The 20,648-nt window shown below is 34.9% G+C and overlaps 1 protein-coding gene and 1 pseudogene across 1 annotated transcript; one reads left to right on the top strand and one right to left on the bottom strand.

The window, feature by feature from the left end:
* The first annotated feature begins 574 nt into the window (after positions 1-574).
* Positions 575-674, top strand: LOC113276701 (annotated as a pseudogene).
* Positions 675-11,883: 11,209 nt separating this feature from the next.
* Positions 11,884-13,533, bottom strand: LOC113272560. The gene is made up of 3 exons (XM_026522379.1): positions 13,230-13,533; positions 12,803-13,111; positions 11,884-12,701 (listed from the first exon to the last, which is right to left on the bottom strand). The coding sequence occupies exons 1-3, from the start codon at positions 13,531-13,533 to the stop codon at positions 11,884-11,886; spliced, it is 1,431 nt and encodes a 476-aa protein (XP_026378164.1).
* Positions 13,534-20,648: the final 7,115 nt, after the last annotated feature.

Below are 20,648 nucleotides of genomic sequence, written 5' to 3'. Positions count from 1 at the left end.
AGTTTTTGCTAACATCTTAATAGATTCCTCTAAGCTAGTCGTTTTATTTTCTGGGCCTGATATATTCCTAGTGTAGCCAAAACCTGGGGGAGCATTAGAATTATTAGACTGACCCTGACTCTGGCCCTTAGACCATGAAAAGTTCGGATGGTTTCTCCAACCAGGATTATAGGTTTCTGAATTTGGGTCAAACTTCTGACGATTATCAAACCTAGTGTTATTATATAGAGCATTGGCTTGCTCTTCATTATTCTGGCCTTCCCAAAAAGGCTCCAATCTACCAGTAGTGTTACCCACTTCTAAAGCTTCTAACCTTTTTGCTATAGAAGCAATTTTTGCATCTGATTCATAGCCTCCTTCTACCCTATTAACGTTTTCTCTGCTGAGAAGAATTATTTTCTGGGGTCCCCTACTACTTTCCCATTGTTGGGTCTTTTCGGCGACTTCATGCAAATATGTCATCGCGTCATCAACTGTTTGGTTCTCAAATCCACCAGTACACATGGATTCTACTGTGGTTGTAGTGGGATAATCTAAACCCTCATAAAGGATCTGAACTAACCTAACATTCTCTAAACCATGATGAGGACATTGGGCTAATAAATCATTGAACCTTTCCAAATACCTATACAAAGTTTCTCCCTCCTGTTGAGAAAACGTGCAGATTTGCGTCCTAATAGACGATGTTTTGTGCCTAGGGAAAAACTTGTTCAAAAAGGTAGATGTAAGTTGTTCATACGTTTCGATTGACCCGGAAGCCAAACTATATAGCCACGATTTAGCTTTATCTTTCAGGGAAAAAGGGAATAACCTAAGTTTCAAAGCATCATCATCTAGGTTTCTAATCCTGAGGGTACTACAAATTTCCTCAAAGTCCCTAACATGGAAATAGGGGTTTTCATTTTCTTTCCCTAAAAAGGTTGTGAGCAGCTGTAAGGTCCCAGGTTTAAGTTCATAAGTTGCCTCCGTCTCAGCTAACCTGATACATGAGGGACGAGTAGTCCTAGTTGGATTCAACAAAGCTTTCAAAGTTGCCATTTCTGGCGCTATCGGAGCAACATGGATTCTCTTCTCAGTCAAAGGACGTTCAAAAATAGACTCTTCAAAAGTCGTACTCTCTAGATTAAGGTAATCGAGACGCTTAGAACTACTAGGTTTCTCTTTAACAAATCTACCTAGTGCATCTCTTTTACGTTCAGGCATACAATAGAATTTTCTAAATTGTAAGGGTAAGCAAACACAGATCAAGGCCGACTCAACCAAATCAAACCTATTGATTTCTAGCAAACAAAAAGCATGATGGCTCCACTTAGATTGTTTCTAGACCAGCTTCTAATCCTTCGAACGAGAATTCGTTACAATTTAAGCAAACCCCTCTGGAATCAATCCGAGTTAAAGTAAGTTGAATAGATGCGAGGGAAGCTCGGTGGAGCTTTGATACCCAAGGCCTCACCGGTATTACAAGGCGGCGCAGTCACGCATTCAACTTACAGAAACCGTCAAGAACTTCGAAGTATGCTTAAAAGAGTAACCAATATTTTCCGAATAACTTTCCTGTTAAGCTCGTTACCCTATCGGTCTCGTTCTAGAAATTTTAGGCTTAGGTTCGCGTAGGTTACGTGTTCCTAAAGCGGGAAAGAAGAGAACGGTGATGAAATCCGAACCCTTATCTTGTATGGCCAGGCCTTGCCCTTTACTAGAAAAATAAATGTCTGCATTCAGCCCTCAACATATATGCATACGAAGGAGTCCAGTAACTCGCTGACAGGGGATTCGCGAGTGTTTAGAATCTTACCTCCCGTTCCAGACGGGGGATGAATCGGTTGTAGTCGACTCGGGCCACTGACTCCGATGTCAAGTGTATGAACCCAAGGTGCAGAGACAATATCGTAATTGTCCTCCTTCTCTGCAAAAAGTTTATATTTAAAGTACCCTTCCGTAGGGTAATAAAAATTAATGTCCCAAAGTCCAAAAGTCCAAAAAGAAAATAAAAATTACAAAAATAATAAACCCTAATACAGTTTTTTTTTTCTTCTAAAAGAAAATAAACAAACCCTAAACTAAAATTGTCTAAAATAAAATTGTCTTCTTTTCTGTTCTTTTTGCTTTAATCTTTAGCTCCAAGTCTTTATGAAATCACCAAACTCTTTGGCTCAATTTTCTTTATGATCCAGAACCTGTAGACACAAGATAAATACCCAAAAACATAAAAAAGAACAAAAATAATAACAAAAAAATAAATAAAAATAAAATAAATCTAAAACCCTAGAAAAAAGTCCGCGTCGGCAACGTCAAAAATTGATGTGTTGTAGATAGTGATAAAAAGATTCGTTCAACTCGGGCTTATAAAGGTTTGATTTAAGACTTAAAAATAGAAAACACTAAAAGTAAAGAAAATATGTATACACGGTTTGATTTAAGGTTTGATTTAAGACTTAAAAATTCTTCCTAGGATACAAACAAATCCCACGAAGATATCCTAGCTTACCTCCATTCGCAACTTCCACAAATAAACCCGTGATAATCTCCAATCCACTATTCTAACTAATCCGAGAATCTATCGCTACTTTTTAGAATCTAACCAAGTTACCTTCCTTGTTCCATCAAAACAGGCCTATAGTAGTCCATTCCCGTGAAAATCCTCAGTTAAATCTCTCCCTAGTTCTCTCCTGAAAGTCTCAACAAACCCGAGAAAGGTATTCCCCTATTTTACGAGAACCAATTATCCAGCCCAATTGAATCGAAGAAATTGCCCATAGCATCCCTGTTAAATCCAAACAGGTCCATGAACCAAATTCTGGCGATTGAATCTCGTCCGAAACCTCCAAAAATCCAAACCCTAATTTCTGTCCGTGAAATCCAAATCTCTCGCCAAATTTGAGAATTCAAATCGTGAAGAAGAATGGTGTCCCCCTAATCCACTGTTGGGTGCGAATAGCAAGCGGTGGTGAGTAGTAAAGAGGATACCCCTTATCAATTGGTTGCCCCTTAATAATTAAGGTACCCCTTATCCAAAAATGGGGGTCCGTATAGTAATTTTCTCCCACGAGCGCAAAAACCACTATTCGTGACAATTTCGCCGCAAAATCTTATTTCTCCAAAAAACCTGCAAAGACACAAAATGCCAAAATAAGTACAGAAATGGGTACTAACAATATATGAAATTGAGATCAAAATAGACACATAAACGCGTCTATCACTCAACATATATTTATGATTTACTTCTTGAGATTTCGAGCGATTAACAAATACAGATCAGTCATTTACTGTTACGATCCAAATGAGTTGAGTGCTTGAAGTCTTCACAGCGGGTGAAACAACTTAAGATAGTGGACTCCATCTTAACATTCACGTGCATTGACCAGATTGGTAGTATGCGCAAGGATACTGAAGGATTTAGGTAACTTGGAGTTCGCTTACTTGGTCTCAACTATACGAAGTTGATTTTGGTCTTTGTATATCGGGTTAATTCTGAGAGTATTCAAAACTGGACTAGGTCCCTGGTTTTCTTTTACATTTATGGTTTCCTCGTTAACAAAATCTTGTTATGTGCTTTTACTTTACTTTACGTATTAGAATTATTATTTTAGTTATAATAAAGTAATTGTACTTGGGTTTGATCCCTATAGTTAGGTTTGGTTTCGATACCTTATCTATATACCAAGTGTACACCTTATAGTTGTTATATTCTTGACAGTCTATGTTTGTATTAAATCATGAAAGTGTATGTCATATAGGTTGATATCGAAAACATTTTGGTGTACTTGGTACCCTCGTCATTTTGTCCGAGGCCTCTTGATGGATGAAAGAGTATATCAGGTTCACTATGCCATAAGACAGTAGAGTGCGCATTCGAAATACATTCATACACCAAAACACACCAAACCTAACTTTCGAAACATGAAAATAACAAAACACCAGTTCATTTTACCAAAAGCTTTGGATAAGTCGAACTTAAGATCAAAAATTACAAAGACATATTGGCCATATCTGCTGGACTGGGTAGAGATTATAAGACTGAGGTCAAAAATAAATAAATAAAAATAATTGATCTTCCTAGTACCCGGCTAATTGTAGCATCCATTTTATTAGAGAAGATCGAGGTTGTCTAAATTAGGGAAACTACTACATTACCTTCTATCAAAACCTAATATAAAATCTAGACACTTCTAATTAGGATTTTTCATGGTTCGGTCTTCAACCCAGTCTGAATACGTCCAAATCAACAAACAGACCCAGAAACCAGAAACCGAAAAATCCAGAAAATGAAGAAACCCAAAAATCTGAAGAAAAAAACATTCTAAATTTTTGGTTTTGGTTTGACGTTACAAAAGAACCAAAAATCCAAAAAACAAAATAAAACCCCGAGATTTTGCACCAAAAAAACCGTAATAATGTATAGAGAACTTTCAGTGCTAATATAATCTGTATACTGCGTCTGTGCCATCAAAGATGTCTGGCTATATATGGGGATGCATGATTTGAATGGAGGATAGTGAATAAAACAAAGCCGGGTCAACTAGAAATAATTTTTATAACCCCTCATCGATATATTTTCTAGTAATATCTAATCTTCCTTAATTTAATTAAGATTAATCTTATTTAATTAGGAGATAATCATCTTTTTACTCTTTTTAAAAAATTAACTTTTAATTTATTTATTTTTTGTTACCCATATTTGCATGAAAAATTGTCATGGTTCGAATTTATAAACCATGACAATATTTTTATGGTGGATTTCTAATTTAAATAGAGTCAACATGGTTAAAATTTAGAACGTCAACGACTATAAAGGAAAATTATACAGGTTCATTTTTGTTTCGAAATCGAGAAGAATCGTCATGATTGAAATTAAACCTCTAAATTTTTAAGTAGAATCGCATGGTCCATAAACTCATTACATGACGACTTAGAAGAATCATTATGGTCTATAAATTTTACTTCTAGTGACTTTCATGATCAATTTCAGTTTTAAAATTTAAAATAGTTTTCAAGGAATTTATAACGGTGATGACTGTGATAATATTGTACAAGCCCATTTTCGTTTCAAACTTGACAAAAGTCGTCGTGATTAAAATTTAAGACTCTTAACGATTCTATTTTTATTTTATTTTTACCTAGAATTTAAGTGGGTCGTCATGCTCCCGATGGATCGCCTGTGATGAGTACAAAAACTGACTATGAAAAAAGAAAAAAAAAATATTGAAAAAATATATATAATCAAAAAATATAATAAAGTAATCTAAATATATATAAAAATAGGTTAACGTGTGTCACTATCTTAGAGGTTATGGTAATCTAGTCTTTTTACTATATTTAGACACCCCTTATCCATATCCCATGGCCGGGTGGAAATCACTAGCCCCCAATTTAAAATTTAATCATGTAAGTCCCAATTCAGCCTGGCAAAGATTGCGTATTTTAAGTTCGCACAATTTTTAAGGCAAAGAGGAGAGGGAGATATTCTTAGTTACTTTTTCCAATTATATTCTTATGGATAACAGAAAAGTAAAATTTGGAAATGAAATATCTCTCGAACTATGTCACGGATATTTATAACTTTTATATCTTCGAAAAGAATTTTAAAACATCTACATAACGAATGTAAACATGAGTGATAACTATCAAATTGTACATACATTCTAGGAATTTTTAATAAAATGCACATGTAGGGAAATGCATTTAAGAAAATACCTCTTTTTTTCATTATATATTAAATGCGCATAGCTTGACCTTTTCCTCCTTTATTTAAAAAAAAAAACGGCTAACGACCGTTAGGGTGTACGTGGCAGTCAATCGGCTTCGGTAAAAAGAAATTTAAACCCCTGAATCATGTGACTCAAACCTAATAATAACTATCGAGTTGAATCGATACAAAGAATCGAGTAGAATCGGCACAAAGAACCGAGTTGGATGTTCATATTCTTCACTATAAAAATTCATAATGTATCGGTCCACAACACCATGGATAATCAAGACAAGTACACGACTTAAATTGAATTCAGTACTTATAATTAAGGATTTTATATATGAGGGAGGATCCATGGACACTCTTAAATGAACAAGGTCGGACAAAATTTGCGTCATTTTCTCCGCAAAACCCAAACGATAATGAATTTAAGTTTAATATTTTGATGGTATATTCTTCTTAAGTCTAATATTATGAGCACAATTCGAGATAGCAAACCTAACCATCTACCGATCTTAATTTCAACCGGTAATTTTGAACGACTGATATTCAAAGGGATAAATGGTAGTTTTATATATCTAAAATTGTGCTCATTTTTTGTAGGAATGTAGAGTCTTATAAGAAGAATGTACCATCAAAATATTAGACTTAAATTCATTATCGTTTGGGTTTTGCAGAGAAAATGGCGCAAATCTTGTCCAACTTTATCCATCTAAGAGTGTTCATGGATCCTCCCTCTTTATATATATTACACGAGGCAAACCCATGCACCGGAATTTCAAATAAATTAATCACTGAATAGTAATCATAATTGCAAAATTATTTTTCAGCTATAAAGGGATTTTATAGATTGCAATCTGAGAAATGAATAGAGGAATAGTCAAAACCAATACCTTATCATAATCATACCTTAATTTTGAAACTAAATTAAATTAGCATGTTACAACGAATTTTAAATTGAACATTAAAAGAACAACCCACAAATAGTGTGCAACGACGAACCCTAATTTCGAATTTTCTGTACAATACCAGGTAAGAACAGATAATTAGAACAAACCCTAACCCCCCAAACGCATAAAATTAAGTAACAATCAAGGCAAGCAGAGTTACTGTAACAAAAAAGAGAAGTCAAATCCTCTTTGGCAGAAAGAATTATGCACATAAGGATATTGAGATCTTGCGACTGTTTTTGTTCTTATAAGAACCACGACTGATTTTACTCCTCTTATTTTTCTTCAATTAATTCATATTTCCAAGAATATATAGAAAAACAGAATATATAGAAGAAGAGAAATCAATCGAACTTCAGATTTTGAAATGTGATTTTGGAACTTCAAAATTTGGTTGTCAAGGACTAGTGGTGATGTTGATAAGAAATCAATCGAACAGGATGGAGAAAGAAAACCAATTAGTAAATAAAAAAGAAGAGTTAAATTGTACGATGTCGATGTTGATTATAAGGTGTTAGAGATTGAGAAGGGTAGTTAGGTGTTGTACACTTTTGGCCTTTTCAATGGAAATTGACCGATCTAGTTTGCCCTAACGGAATTCCAAAGGGTTTGGGCATTTAATATAAAACGAAAAAAATAAGAGCATTTTCTTATACTAAGATTTAATAACAATATTTCTTTAAAGTGTAATTTTTGAAATATGGCCTTGTTTAATTATAAAGGTCAATTTTTGGAGGGACTAATAATTAAATAGGAAAGATCATCTTTGATAGGACGGAGGGAGAACTTCAATGTGCATATCCATAAATAAAGCAAGTCTATTTAAATCAATTTGCATTCCTTTAAAAACAAATCAAAATTAGTAATTTTTTCTATTTCAAACCAATTTTATTTTTGAATCAAACTTTTTAGAAAAATATTAAAATTTTGTGGTTTCAAGAACAAATGGTTAAATAGACATGAACGACGATCGATTGTTTTTGAAGTTCTTCGTAGTAGTTTCAACAACAATTATTTTTTATCCTGGGCCAATGTAGACATGAACGACGACGTATCACTCTAGAAGTTCTTTGTGGTTGTAAAAGATCGACACAAAATCGGCCAATGTGAAAATTCATATCGCACCATAGTAACTTTGAGGAAATACCCATTTTCTGTTGGTTTTGTATGCTAAAATTGGGACATGATTATAAATATTTGTTGACATTCTTATGGACATACCCATTTTTCCATTCTCAAACCAAGTATGATCCATATCCGATCTAAGAATGAGTATGAAATCAAACTCATTCTTAACCTGTGTATGAATTTAAATATATAGATTAAAGAGTAGATAAATTGAGAATCGGATAATATGGGCATACATACACGATTGTGATTGATGTTTTTCAACATCGACGTATAATTTGTCGATGTGGAGATTCAAATCGACTATTATATGTACGAATAAATTGTAATTTATTTTTTTTATTTTTCAGGTAACAATCAATCGATATGAATGTCAATATCGACCAATTCTAGAGCATTTTTTTTAAACCAATTGATACGAGCACCCTATAATACTGATTTTTCGTGCTCTTCGTAAAAGAAAGACATCAAACTAGAATCAGCATATATGTCATCGTATCCCCCAATTCTAATTTGATGTTCTTAAAAAAAAAATCAAATTTTCTCAAATGTTTTTATGTTTTAAATATTCATTTACAATAATTAATTTCACAACTAAACCGGTTAATTCATTCAAAAATTAAATGTAATCTTGGGCTTAAATACTGGTGGGTTTTCATGAGGGATCTTTCATGGATTGCTCTTTGCGCATGCCTTTGGTAACATAGTTTGTTTTGCTTACATGCGATAAAAGTCTTTTATTTGGCTTGCTCTTTCTTTTCTTTTTGGGGTTTGTACTTTGCTTATATCCCTATTAATAGAACTATTATATTTTCCACTGCAAAAAAATAAAAATTTAAAATCCATCTTATTTATCTTTCTAATTAAGTTATTTTTCATTATTAAACTACTTGAAAATACAAAAACATCATCATCAACAACAACATATAAAATAGATATATGCAATTTTTCCAACTTCTTCGAGGAAATTTGAATTTTCTTCTTATACTCAGTATTATCGTATTGATTCCAGTAACGTTCTCTACTAAAACTGCCTCGTAGATGTGGACATGCATTCTCTTATTTCAAATAGGGTCGAAAAAAGATTTTAAAATATAATTTCTTAAATATTTACTTATTTTATTTGCACCGTAGAATATAGAGAATCACAATAATTTTTTTAACAATTTCAGTTATCCCAAACCTGCCTTATCTAATAAAGGTATTGGTTATCCATGCGGGTGTTAATCAATCTAATTTCGCTCAGTAAGCATATGATTTGAAATCTATTACTAGTGTCCAACGAAAATTCTAATTGTCGTATATTTACACCAGTTGAATGTTAAAATAAAAAACATAATAAAAATTCTATTTTCACATGTACTTTAGTTTAAATTTAATTTTATGCAATTATACTAACTAATATCTATATTGATAAATAAATACAAAAAATCGAGAATAAGATAAATTCGAAACTGAAACTAGATAAATTAAATTTTGGCAGACAATGTCATTATGTTCCTCGGATATAACCGATTAGGAATGAAAAGTTTATCGATTATACATATACTTGAGTGACAAAGGCATTTAATATTAAAATGTAATATGCTTCGGTTTCGGTTTTGGGTAGTCAGTATCCATTGATACCTTAATCCTTCATTTGAATTGGTGTTTTACATGGATAATTGTATTTAAATAGATCCATCATGTTTGTTAGCATCTAACTCGCTTATGTGGATCTGAATTGATCCCTGACTCGACGCAAGTCAGATGTTAGGTTGTTTATTTTTTTATTTTTAATTAGATATGACTCGCTACGTGACTCAGACCTAATTTCTGGCTTGAACCAGTTTGAATGAGGGAACAAAACTCCATGATTCATATTCGAACCACAATCTCTTATATTTTGAAGTAAGTTAAGTCATATCTTGCTCTAAAAAAAACCTATTAAGTCAGATCCAATTAAATTAAAATAGGTGATTTAGGTTAGATTTGAAAAAAAAATTATATTAAAGAAGAAAATAAAACTATGTTTAGCAGAACAAAATGAATGACAAGACGGATTACAACCTAATTACATTCTCCCGATGGAGTAAGACTTGCGAGATAGAATAGTTACGGAAGGTTCCTTTCTCTGAGGTCCACAAAATCAATGTTTGTATAATCTGAAGTTTGATCTTTTCTATGGACATAAGTCTTGATCCATGTACTCGTCTATTACGTTCCTTCCATACCTCCCACATGATAACATATGATAGTACTGGCCAAATGGTCTTGCGTTTGTCGTTGTTTTTTTTTTTTTTTTGCTGAATCACATTTTTATTAATAGAAAAAATTAAAACAAAAGGTTACAGAACTGACCAAAATAACATTACAGACACAAAAAGAAAAAACAGAAAACAAGGCCATAAAGTCAGGCCCATTTATCCTAAGTCCACAACCTAAACTCAGCTTTTATAGCAATACACCGTATTGATTCTGTTCACCCCTTAGATTGTGAAGAAACTCCTCACCTGAGAATCATAATGTTGATTTTAGCTAATTCCATTCAATCTATAACCCCCTTCAAGAACCAGTTATTTGATTCTGCCTTTAAAACCATTCAGATTGGGTTTCTTCTCCTCAAACAATTTTGCATTTTTCTGAAACCACAATTCTTTCATGGTTGCACAAGCTGCAATCATCCAAACCTACTTGACTAATGGACTTTTATGCTTGGATGCTATACAAACTTCATCAAATGATTTTGGATTTGCAAAGCAGAAAACTGTGTTCAACCAATTCCACACCGCAACCCTGAAATCACATTCCCACAATGTGTGTTTCATGTTATCCTGAGCTGCCAAACATATACAACACATAGAAACCATTTCAAATCCATTATTTCTCATTACCTCATCATCTACATATACTTCTTGCTGTATTTTCCAGATGTTACTTGCTATGATAGGATGAAGAAAATGTTGCCATATAAACTTGGGCCATGAAAGCTTTACCTCTTTATCCCTGATTTTCTCAACTTCAATATCAGTGCAGAAATTTCCATATTTACTAGCAGTCCGCACACACTGATCTCTACCACCCCTTATTACAGGCAAAGAATTCACATAAATGATTTGTTGTATTTCAGTTGAAAGACACCAGTTATCTTCTTGAATTAAGTCTTGTACTTTCATACCGATATGACTATTCACATAAACTGTGAACCCAATATCTTCAATTATGGAATTTCCACCTAACCAATTATCAAACCGTACATAAATCCTTGATGCATATCCCACTTTCCATCTAATATCTTCCTTTAGAGTGTTCCATGCCCATTTTAATCTTTTCCAAACTGAAGATTGTTTCCAATTACAGGTCCATTGCCCATTTATGTCTTTAAATTTTGCAGCAAAAAATAGTGCCCATTCTTCATCTGAATTTAAAATCTTCCACATTATTTTCATTAATAAGGATTTGTTAATTTTTTCCAATCTTTTGATGCCAAGACCACTTTCTTCATATGGTGTGCACACTCTTTTCCAAGCAATTGTTTTAAACTTTCTTAACTCAGCATCACCAGTCCAAAAGAAGTTTCTAATTAACTATTCACACACTTTAATCACAGACAAAGGCTATTTGTAGACTGATATATTATAAATGGGAAGACTACAAAGAACAGATTTTACCAGAACCAACCTATCTTGAAATGAAAACAATCTCCCCTTCCATGCTGCCAATTTTTTCTGAATCAGTTCAAGTATAGGTCAAATCATTGCAGAAGTAATCTTTCCAGGAGTCAAATAAACACCTAAATACTTATTTGGAAATTTAGAAATTTCCATATTAACAAGTTCACTAATCAAAATTTTCCTCTGTTGTGTAGTGCCATCCACAAAGAGTTTACTTTTAACCTTGTTAATAACTTGACCAGAGCATGCTTGATAAGTATCTAGAAGTTTAAGAAGATTTAATAGACTCTTCTTACCTCCATTGCTAAAAATGAATGCATCATCTGCAAATAAGAGGTGGGTAGGATGAATACCTTTTTTTTGTTACCATTGGCTGCAATTTTCCTTTCTCTACCAAAGCTGAGATATTTCTGCTTAGTACATCTTCCATAAGCACAAAGAGAATTGGAAATAATGGATCTCCCTATCTAAGTCCTCTCTCAAATTTAAAAAAGCCACAGGGTCCTCCATTCACCAAAACTGACATTCTGGCTGACTTGAACAAAGTTATTGTCCATTCACACCAATCATTTGAAAAACCATATTGCTTTAATACTTTGATCAAGAACTCCCAACTCACTGTGTCATAAGCCTGAGAAATGTCAAGTTTAATACTTACATTCCCTCCTCTTCTTTTAAATTTCATTTCATTCACAAGTTCAGATGCTAGAAGGATTTGCTCATGAATAATTCTTCCTTTTACATATGCTACTTGTTTAGGAGATATCAGCTTCTTCATTAATTCACTCATTCTGCTTGTGATTATTTTTGTGAATATCTTGAAGATTACAGTACTCAAACCTATTGGTATGAATTGATTGACAGTCTTTGCAACTTGTGTTTTAGGCAACAAGAATAAGAAGCTTGAATTCATGCCTTTGGGAATAAATTTCCTTCTCCAACAGAATTGAATAACTGCAACTAAATCTTGTTTTATAATATCCCAACAACTTCTATAAAATATACATGAAAAGCCATCTGGACCAGGAGCACTCTCTGGATCCATCTCAAAAATTATTTTCTTAATATCTTCTTCCTCGGGTAGAACATTAAGCATTCTTTCATCATCTTTATTGATAACTTTAGGAATTACTTCCAACAATTCATCAGCTACTTCCACAAGAGTATACTCAAATTTCTTTAGAAAATGATTTACCAAGTATTGAACAATTAACTCCTGATTTGCAAGTACATTTCCATCATTATCTTCTATCTCAGCAATTGTATTCCTTGCAGTTCTATCTTCATATTTGTATGGAAAAAACTTGTGTTAGCCTCTCCTTTTTTAATCCACTTAACTATGGATTTCTGCCTCAATAAAGTATTTTCTTGGACCTCTTTACTTGCATGTTCATTTTGAGCTTGAACTAATTCATTGAGAACATCTTCATCAAAAGGATTATTATCAGATATCACTGTTGCTTCTTTAACTCTTTCTTCTGGTTCTTTTATATTTACTTGAACATTTCCAAAAACCTTCCAATTCCATTCATTTAGCTCCTTTTTAAGTTCCTTCAACTTGTGTAAGAATTTAAATGCAGGATCACCAGTAATTCTTTTTTTCCCAACACTCAGAAAATACTTGCATAAAATTGGGATGGCTAATCCACATCTTCTGAAATTTCCCAGGTGTATTTTTTGGATTTGGAATGCTTGCACATCCACCCAGAAGAGGAGCATAATCAGAAACTATTCTCATTCCAACCTTATATCCCCAATCTCCATACACTTGTAGTCATTTCTGATTGAATAGAAATCTGTCTAAATTACATAAAATCCTCTTAGAGCCTTGTTGACAATTAGACCAAGAGAACTGAAGACCATTTTTTGGAGCAGGAAGAAGTTCACACTGATTTATACATTCACTAAAATCCAACATTGCAGTCATATTAGGTAATCTACCACCAACTTTCTTTTCTTGAGAAATTACTGCATTAAAATCACCAAGAATTATCCATGGCTTGTTAAGATCACTTATTAGTTGCATTTCAGACCACAAAAACCTCATTTGAACAACCTTAACATGAGCATGAACACCAGATACTAAAACATCAGCAATACTAACTGTTATCATTTGACTAGAAACTGATATAACTTGTGGATGTGCAATACATTTGTTTCAAAACAACCAAATATTTCCTTTGTTACCTTGACAAGAGTTATGAATTACCATTTTTTCCATTCCGGGGAGATTTAATCTTTGACAGAAGGAAGCACTACAACTAACTTTTGGTTCAGCAACCCAAACTAAATAAGGACTAAATTGATTTACTAAACACCAAAGTTTTTCCTGAGCCCTTAATCTTCTTAGGCCCCTGACATTCCAGAAAATTATCTTCATTGTTTAGTTTGAGGGTTTCTAGTACCCCCTTTACCTGGATTCTTTCTAAATTTATATTTATTATTTACTGTTGCTTGTTTAATTACCTTAATTTGCTCAGGAGAAATTTTAGCATTAGATGTACTAGCTGTTGAGATAACCATTTCTTTCTCCACCACCTTGGCCCAAGATGTTACTTGCACTGGTGTATTCACTACTGTATCATTAATTCCATCAACAAATGGAATCATATTACTATTCACTTCCATTTCTTTTACTGCTTCTGGTGATGAAACAATATTTGGTGTTGATACCACATTTGGAGTTGATACCACATTTGGTGTTGATACCTATTTTGGAGATGAAACTTCTTTGATTATTTCTGCAGGTACTTATACACTTTCAACATTCTCAAGAGGACTAAATTTACTTTGCTGTAAGAATTCAACACTTGAAGTACTTGGTGAAACAGTATGTTGAATAAAATCCACTACTGAATCTTCTTTAGAAGAAAAATCACAGATATCAAAAGGCTCAGGAAACTCCTTTGTGTGACTCTTCCCTTCCATTATTTTTGTTTGAAGCTTAGATTGTTCTTGCTGATCATTTACCTTTTTATATTTCTCCAATCTACATTCAGCATTTAGATGACCAACAAATTTTCAGGATGAACAATATTTAGGACAATCAGGAATCAAAACATCTTGAAAAAAACCTCCATATTTAGTTCCAATCCATATCTTATGAGGAATGTGTTGAGCAAAATCAACTTCTACCAAAACATTTGCATAATAACCCACTTCACACCTTGTTGTAGCATTATCAACCTTAATTGGAGTATCAAATTCTTTGCAGATTTTAAACAAAATACCTTCATTCCAGAATTCCAATCCCAATCCAGGAAAACGAACCCACACCATTGCTCAGGATGTTCTTTGACTTGCTGGTCGAAAATTTGAAACCCAATTTCTAACTTGTAATATTTGATTCAACACCTCCCACCGCTGTGATTTAATCAACTTCTTATCTTTTTCATTATCAAGCTTTATAGTGAAAAAAACCCTGCCCGACAATCTCCCTGTAACTACCATTGACTTCTTAGAATAACCACATCATCTACAAACTTAATCTTCTGTAAATCAAGCCTCCCTATAATAGAAAACTTCCATGGATCCAAACTTTTTTCATACAAATCATCTGGTAATTCAATCGAAGGAATTTTTTGAAAATTGTTTTCATTACCCAAATTTCCCATTTCAGACTTATTTTGATTAATCAGAGTGTTTTTAGGACAAGAATCCATCAACCAACCTTCAATTAATACCCATCAATCATTGTAAATCAAAAAACTAGAAGAAACAATTAAGATTTTTCACCTGAAACAGCACTGAAATCGAGATCTGAGAAGAAAATTTTTGCCGATTCACAGAGCTCTACTCAGTCCGAGTTATCCACCTATTCCAACTCATGTGTTTGCCGTTTAAGTTGCTGACTTTCCACGATTCTAGTTGTTGTCTCACATCATTAGCATTCACCCACAGTACCCCAATAGCAACAGTGAAGTAATTCCATAAGGAAGTAACAAAATCACATTGTAATAGCAAGTGACTAATAGTTTCTACATCTTTTCCACAAACAACGCAGACATTAGATTGCACCGAAATGCCTTTATGTTAAAGAACTTCCCTTTTAGGAATGGATTGATGGAGAGCACCCAAGTGAAAAATTGCACCTTTGGTGGGACAGTAGAAAACAACAACTTACTTATAAATCTGAAGTCAAAGTCTTCCCAAACGAAATTGCCGTAAATATTCACAGTTGTGAATTGACCTTCCAAGCAACCATTCCCTTGAGATAAGGTCACGTTTCTGATGTCAAGCTTAAGTTCCAGCAAATCAAAATTCTCCGTTGCGTTAATTAGCCTTCTAAACTCGAGAATATAGCCATTTGTTGTGACTAGCTCAGTCATCGATGCATTCTTATGCATACAGACGCGAAAACTTTTCCTTCAGTCGTATAGAACCGAGCTACCAGTCATCCCAGAACCTTGTTGAAACTCCATTATTTACTTTAATAGAAACACATTTCTGAAGGTCAGATCGAGCTTTCAAAATGACCATCCACAACTCCTACCTATCAGAAAATTAGGCTCTGCGAGAACAATAAAATCAGGATCTTTACTGGTGTTTTCTTGTATTATCTTTCGTCACAGTGCAGATTTTTCTTCAGAGTATCCCGAAATCCACTTGGCATGGAGAGATCTATTAAGTGATCTTAGATATTTTATACCCGATCCACCTTGTTTCTTGGACTTGCAAACCTTTTTCCACGATACCCAACTCATTTTTCTTTGCCCCTCTTCAGCTCCCCAAAGGAATCTACACATAATCTAGTTAATTTTGTTCGCAACTGACATTGGGATTTTCAGCAAAGACATAAAGTAAATGGGCATGCTCTTAAAGAAGTCCTTATGAGCGTGATCCTACCTGCCTTTGTAAAAATCACAAGAATAACATGTAGACGTCTCAACTCGATCCTAGAAACATTTAGGAAAGTAATTGTATGGTCTACGAATTGTAGATGCGAAACAATAATACCTCCCTCTTTTAACCTGAAATCCATGGATATTTCCTCTAGCAACTGCCTCGTTCAGCAACTAACAGGAAAAGGAACGGTGACAATGGACAACCTCGTTTGATTGCTTTAGAAGATTGGAATCTATTAGAAGAAGCACTGTTCACCAAGATAGAAAATTGAGTCGTCGTGACACACCATATGATCCAACTAATCCATTTTTCGCCTAATTCATGCTTACGCAGAATGATGAAGAGAGGATTCCAATTCACGTTGTGAATGCTTTCTTCATGTCTATTTTACATAAAATTTCAGGGATACTCTGTTTAATTACACTGTCAATGCATTCCAGAAATACCTTAAACAAGTTAGATTTAGACGGATCGTATAAAAATAAAATAAAATAAATATATTTTGTGGACCATTTCAAACTCTACCGGAGAAGATTGATAACCCAGCATTCATCACCTATTGATATTTTGACACATTACCGACATGTTCTTCCCAGTTTGCAGTGTGTCCCATGCTTCCTAGATTGAAAGTTAACCCATAATCAATTGTCAGTTCGTCAATACAGATATTATACTCTGTGTGGAGGGACCAAACTATCTTCTTGCAAACATCCGCCTAAGCTGTTGGATTTTTTCATTTCCTATGGGGCGGTTAAGAACGGAGTTAATGAAACTTTTTAAACTTCGCTTAATTAATGTAAGCATCTGGCTGATGCATCGAGCCTGTCTCATGCGGCCATGCCCCAACTGCACCGAGTCTTAAAGACTCACAGGCTTTAGCTGCATAAAGTTTTTCAAAATCCGAGGGAGGGAACACAAACTGCAGAGAAATAGATGGGACGAAACCTATACGAAAAAGAAAAAAATAACAAGTCACAATCTTATCATAATGAAAGAGAGAGAGTGCTTGTGTGTATGGCTAAGGGACAGGCATGAATGGAAGGAAGCGATGCAGATATAAAGGTACACTAAAATACTGACCTTTCATGCAGTGGAAGAGGAAAACGGATTATTTTATCTGTCATATGACTAGACGAGGAGAGCGATCGATGTGGTGGTTTTAGCTTAGCGTTTGCCTTTTGGTTAAGGCTTTTTTTTTTTACATGTGAGGAGTAGTAGGGTTGACTGCTAACCCGGAACTAACCAACCAGTGGTGAGTCAGAGTCAGTGACCACTGCGCCTTCGGATGTGCTTTTTGTGAGTTTAAATGGAGGTGAGAGAATGGGGCTCACTTTTCGAGACAGTCAAGTGATTTAAGAGAGGCTTTTGGGACCATCAGTTGGGGTAGTGCTGTATTGGTGGGGACCCTACCCTACCCCCTGCTACAGGGAGAGAGGGAGAATATAGGTTCGATTCGAATTTTTATTTTGTTTTGAAGGTCTTCTCTCTATCACAGACGGAAGTGAGAGTACATGGGAAATGTGCATGGGATTTCTTGTATTTATTATTATGTCTATTTTTTTATACAGCAAAATGGAAGATCGGATCGCAATTTAAACGCAAGTACAGTGGATACCGGTAAACCAGCACAGTCGCACCCATTTGTTGTTTATTTTGCTTCTCAAGACAGAAATCTGTTGGAAAGTTAGAAATTGCTTTGCGACCTTGTTAGGACGGAGGTGCTTTTTTATGCTTTGGTAAATAGTTGTATATACTTCCTCAGTTTCTTAAATAAAAGCGTGTTTGGTTTGTACAAAGTTTAATAAAACTAATCACTATGGAAATTCATGTTTTCTCCTAATTAGTTTTTGGTCTCATTAAAGAAAATAGAAGAGAGAATGGTCCCTTTTTTTGTGCTAAGAGAGAGAAAAGTGGTCTGATTAGTAAACCGACAACATTTGCCTTTCCATTTATATAAATCAGTCTATTTTTTGACATTATCAAATAAAAAAACCAACTTATTTTTTTAGAAACGGATGGAAGTAACACGATAAAAACTAAACGGCCTTAGAGCAACCACAGTCATGAGACGGACCAAATACCAAAAACCAGACTAAAAGCCAAAAAAATTTGGTATTCTGGATGTTCAAGCGTAATGGGGGACGACCAAAATTTGGTGAAGCGTAACTTATACGAACGCTTGGTGCAGACGGAACTTATACTCACGTTTCTTGACCGAGCGTTCTTTAAAATATGCGTCTGAATGAAACGGAGTTATTACGTGCGCCTGATTGAGGCGTAGGTATAGTTCACGCCTAACATGGGACGGCGATGGGAAGTGCGTCTACTGGGACGGAGAAGTTATGTGCGTCTGATACATACGGAGATAGAAAGTGCGTATGACTCGGGCGGACATAGAAGGTGCGTCTGGGTAGGGCGGATATGGAAGGTGCGTCTGTGTTGGGCGGACATAGAAAGTGCGTCTAGTTCAGGCGTAGATGGATTGTGCGTCAGTGTCGGGCGTTTATTAAAAATCCGTCTGAGTGGGGCGTTTATAGAAGCAGCGTCTGAGTGGAGCGTGCATAGAATATCCGTCTGAGTTGGGCGTTTTTAGAAAGACCGTCTGGATATATACGTTATTATCTCTTCTCCTCCTCTTTTTACATAACCTATGTTTACAGAAGAAAAAAAAACGACGACGAAACCTAAGTAAAAATCTAGGGAAAATTTTCTTCCTAAATCTCATGTGATGGCCATTAATCTATGTTCTTGTGAAAGAAACGAGTAATCTAATTCGTTAATTGGGTGTGGGGAAATTTGATTGAAGATTAAAGGTATTTGTTTTATTCCTAAGTAATTAGGTTGATTAGGCGTAATTTTCTTGATTTGTTTTTGGGTGGAATTTGATTTCTTTAAGCATAACAGATGTTGATTTGTTCATTTTCTGTTGATTTGCTAACTCAGTTGTTGCAAATCTGTTAAAATGGAGGGTACTGTTGTACTGCTGAAAAAACAATCACTAACTTGTATTTATATCGTGCTCAGATGTTGAGCAGAATAACGTCGAGATTTGCACAAGGAAAAAAGATGAATAATAAGAAACGCAAAGGTAAAGGTCCAATGGAGCCTGAAATAGATCCTAATGTTGGAGATTTGGAGGTTCCAGATACCGGGTTCGATGAAGATAGCGAAGATGAAACAACACCGTCAGTGGTATCCCTAGACAACTACAATTGCCTGGAAGATAGTGACAAACACGCTTCTACAGATATTACATATTCAAGCGATCCAAAATTCAGGTACCAACATCGTGGTTCACTCTTCTCGATCATTGTTTATTATAAGGAGATAACAAAACATAGTCCAAAAATTAAATACATTATCGACAAGGCAGGATGGGGACGTTTATTAGCCATGGAAATAGGAGAAGCGTCACACCCAGTGATTGATTATCTTGTTGAGCGTTGGTGGGATACAGAATCTTGAGATATGGCTAAATGGATTCTACATATCGTTGTATCTTCTTCTGTTGTAAAATTGGGACCGCGTGGTGCCATACTTCTATATTTCTTGAAATAGAAATGATAAATGATAAGATAATAATGGATGCAGAAATAAGTTAGTACTATCAAATGCTATATATAGAAAGAGCCGTTGCAATGTATCAAACGGTCGGAAAATCAGAAAATCAGAAAATCAGTTCCAAAATATAACCGTTGGCGCACGTCTGGGTGTACGCCTGGTAACAGACGCTCGTAATACATGCGCCCAAAGTAGGCGTAAATTAAAGTTGCGCCTGCTAACAAACGCTCACAATACGTGCGCCCATTCCAGACGCTCATAATACATGCGCATCACACAGACGCTCATAATACATGCGCCTCACACAGGCGCACGTAATACATGCGCCCAAACCAGGCGTTTTTAATAACTGCGCCCCATTGGGACGTACATTCTAATTACGCCTGCTATGGGGCGTATGTTTTTATCTCCGTATGGCCGGGCGGTGTTTATAAATACGCCTAATTCAAACGCTCTGTATACATCCGCCCCAATATCATACGTTCTTTATACGTACGCCCGGTGTGAAGCGCCCACTATACTTCCGTCTCGATTCATACGCTCGTAATAACCCCGTCCCACTATTGATCATTTTAGTCTGGGTTGGCGACCACATTTGATCACAAACCCTAATTCTCTGGACTAAATATGGCTTTACTCCTCACCACTGCGACACTTTCTGGGACCAAATTTGGGTTTAGTACCCAAATTTGGTCGTGACTGTGGTTGCTCTTACAAATTTAAAAAAGGTTCTCCCAGTTACACCACCAAACAAAATACTATGCAAAGGAAAAACAGGGGATTATATACTAAATAAAACATCAGCTACAATCCCCTCGTTTT

This window comes from Papaver somniferum, chromosome 4 (assembly GCF_003573695.1).
Source record: "Papaver somniferum cultivar HN1 chromosome 4, ASM357369v1, whole genome shotgun sequence".
In the NCBI taxonomy this organism is placed as follows: Eukaryota; Viridiplantae; Streptophyta; class Magnoliopsida; order Ranunculales; family Papaveraceae; genus Papaver; species Papaver somniferum.
The sequence above is the reverse complement of the archived record's forward strand: the minus strand, read 5'-3'. Positions and strand labels throughout refer to the sequence as shown.

Excerpts from the sequence above, each read along its gene's own strand:
- LOC113272560 (XM_026522379.1), bottom strand. The coding sequence starts at position 13,533 with ATGATAACAGTTAGTATTGCTGATGTTTTAGTATCTGGTGTTCATGCT. Across the intron at positions 13,112-13,229 it reads AGGCTCTAAGAGGATTTTAT|CATTCCAAATCCAAAAAATA; the intron begins GTAATTTAGACA and ends TGGATGTGCAAG. Across the intron at positions 12,702-12,802 it reads AGCTCAAAATGAACATGCAA|ATAGAACTGCAAGGAATACA; the intron begins GTAAAGAGGTCC and ends ACAAATATGAAG.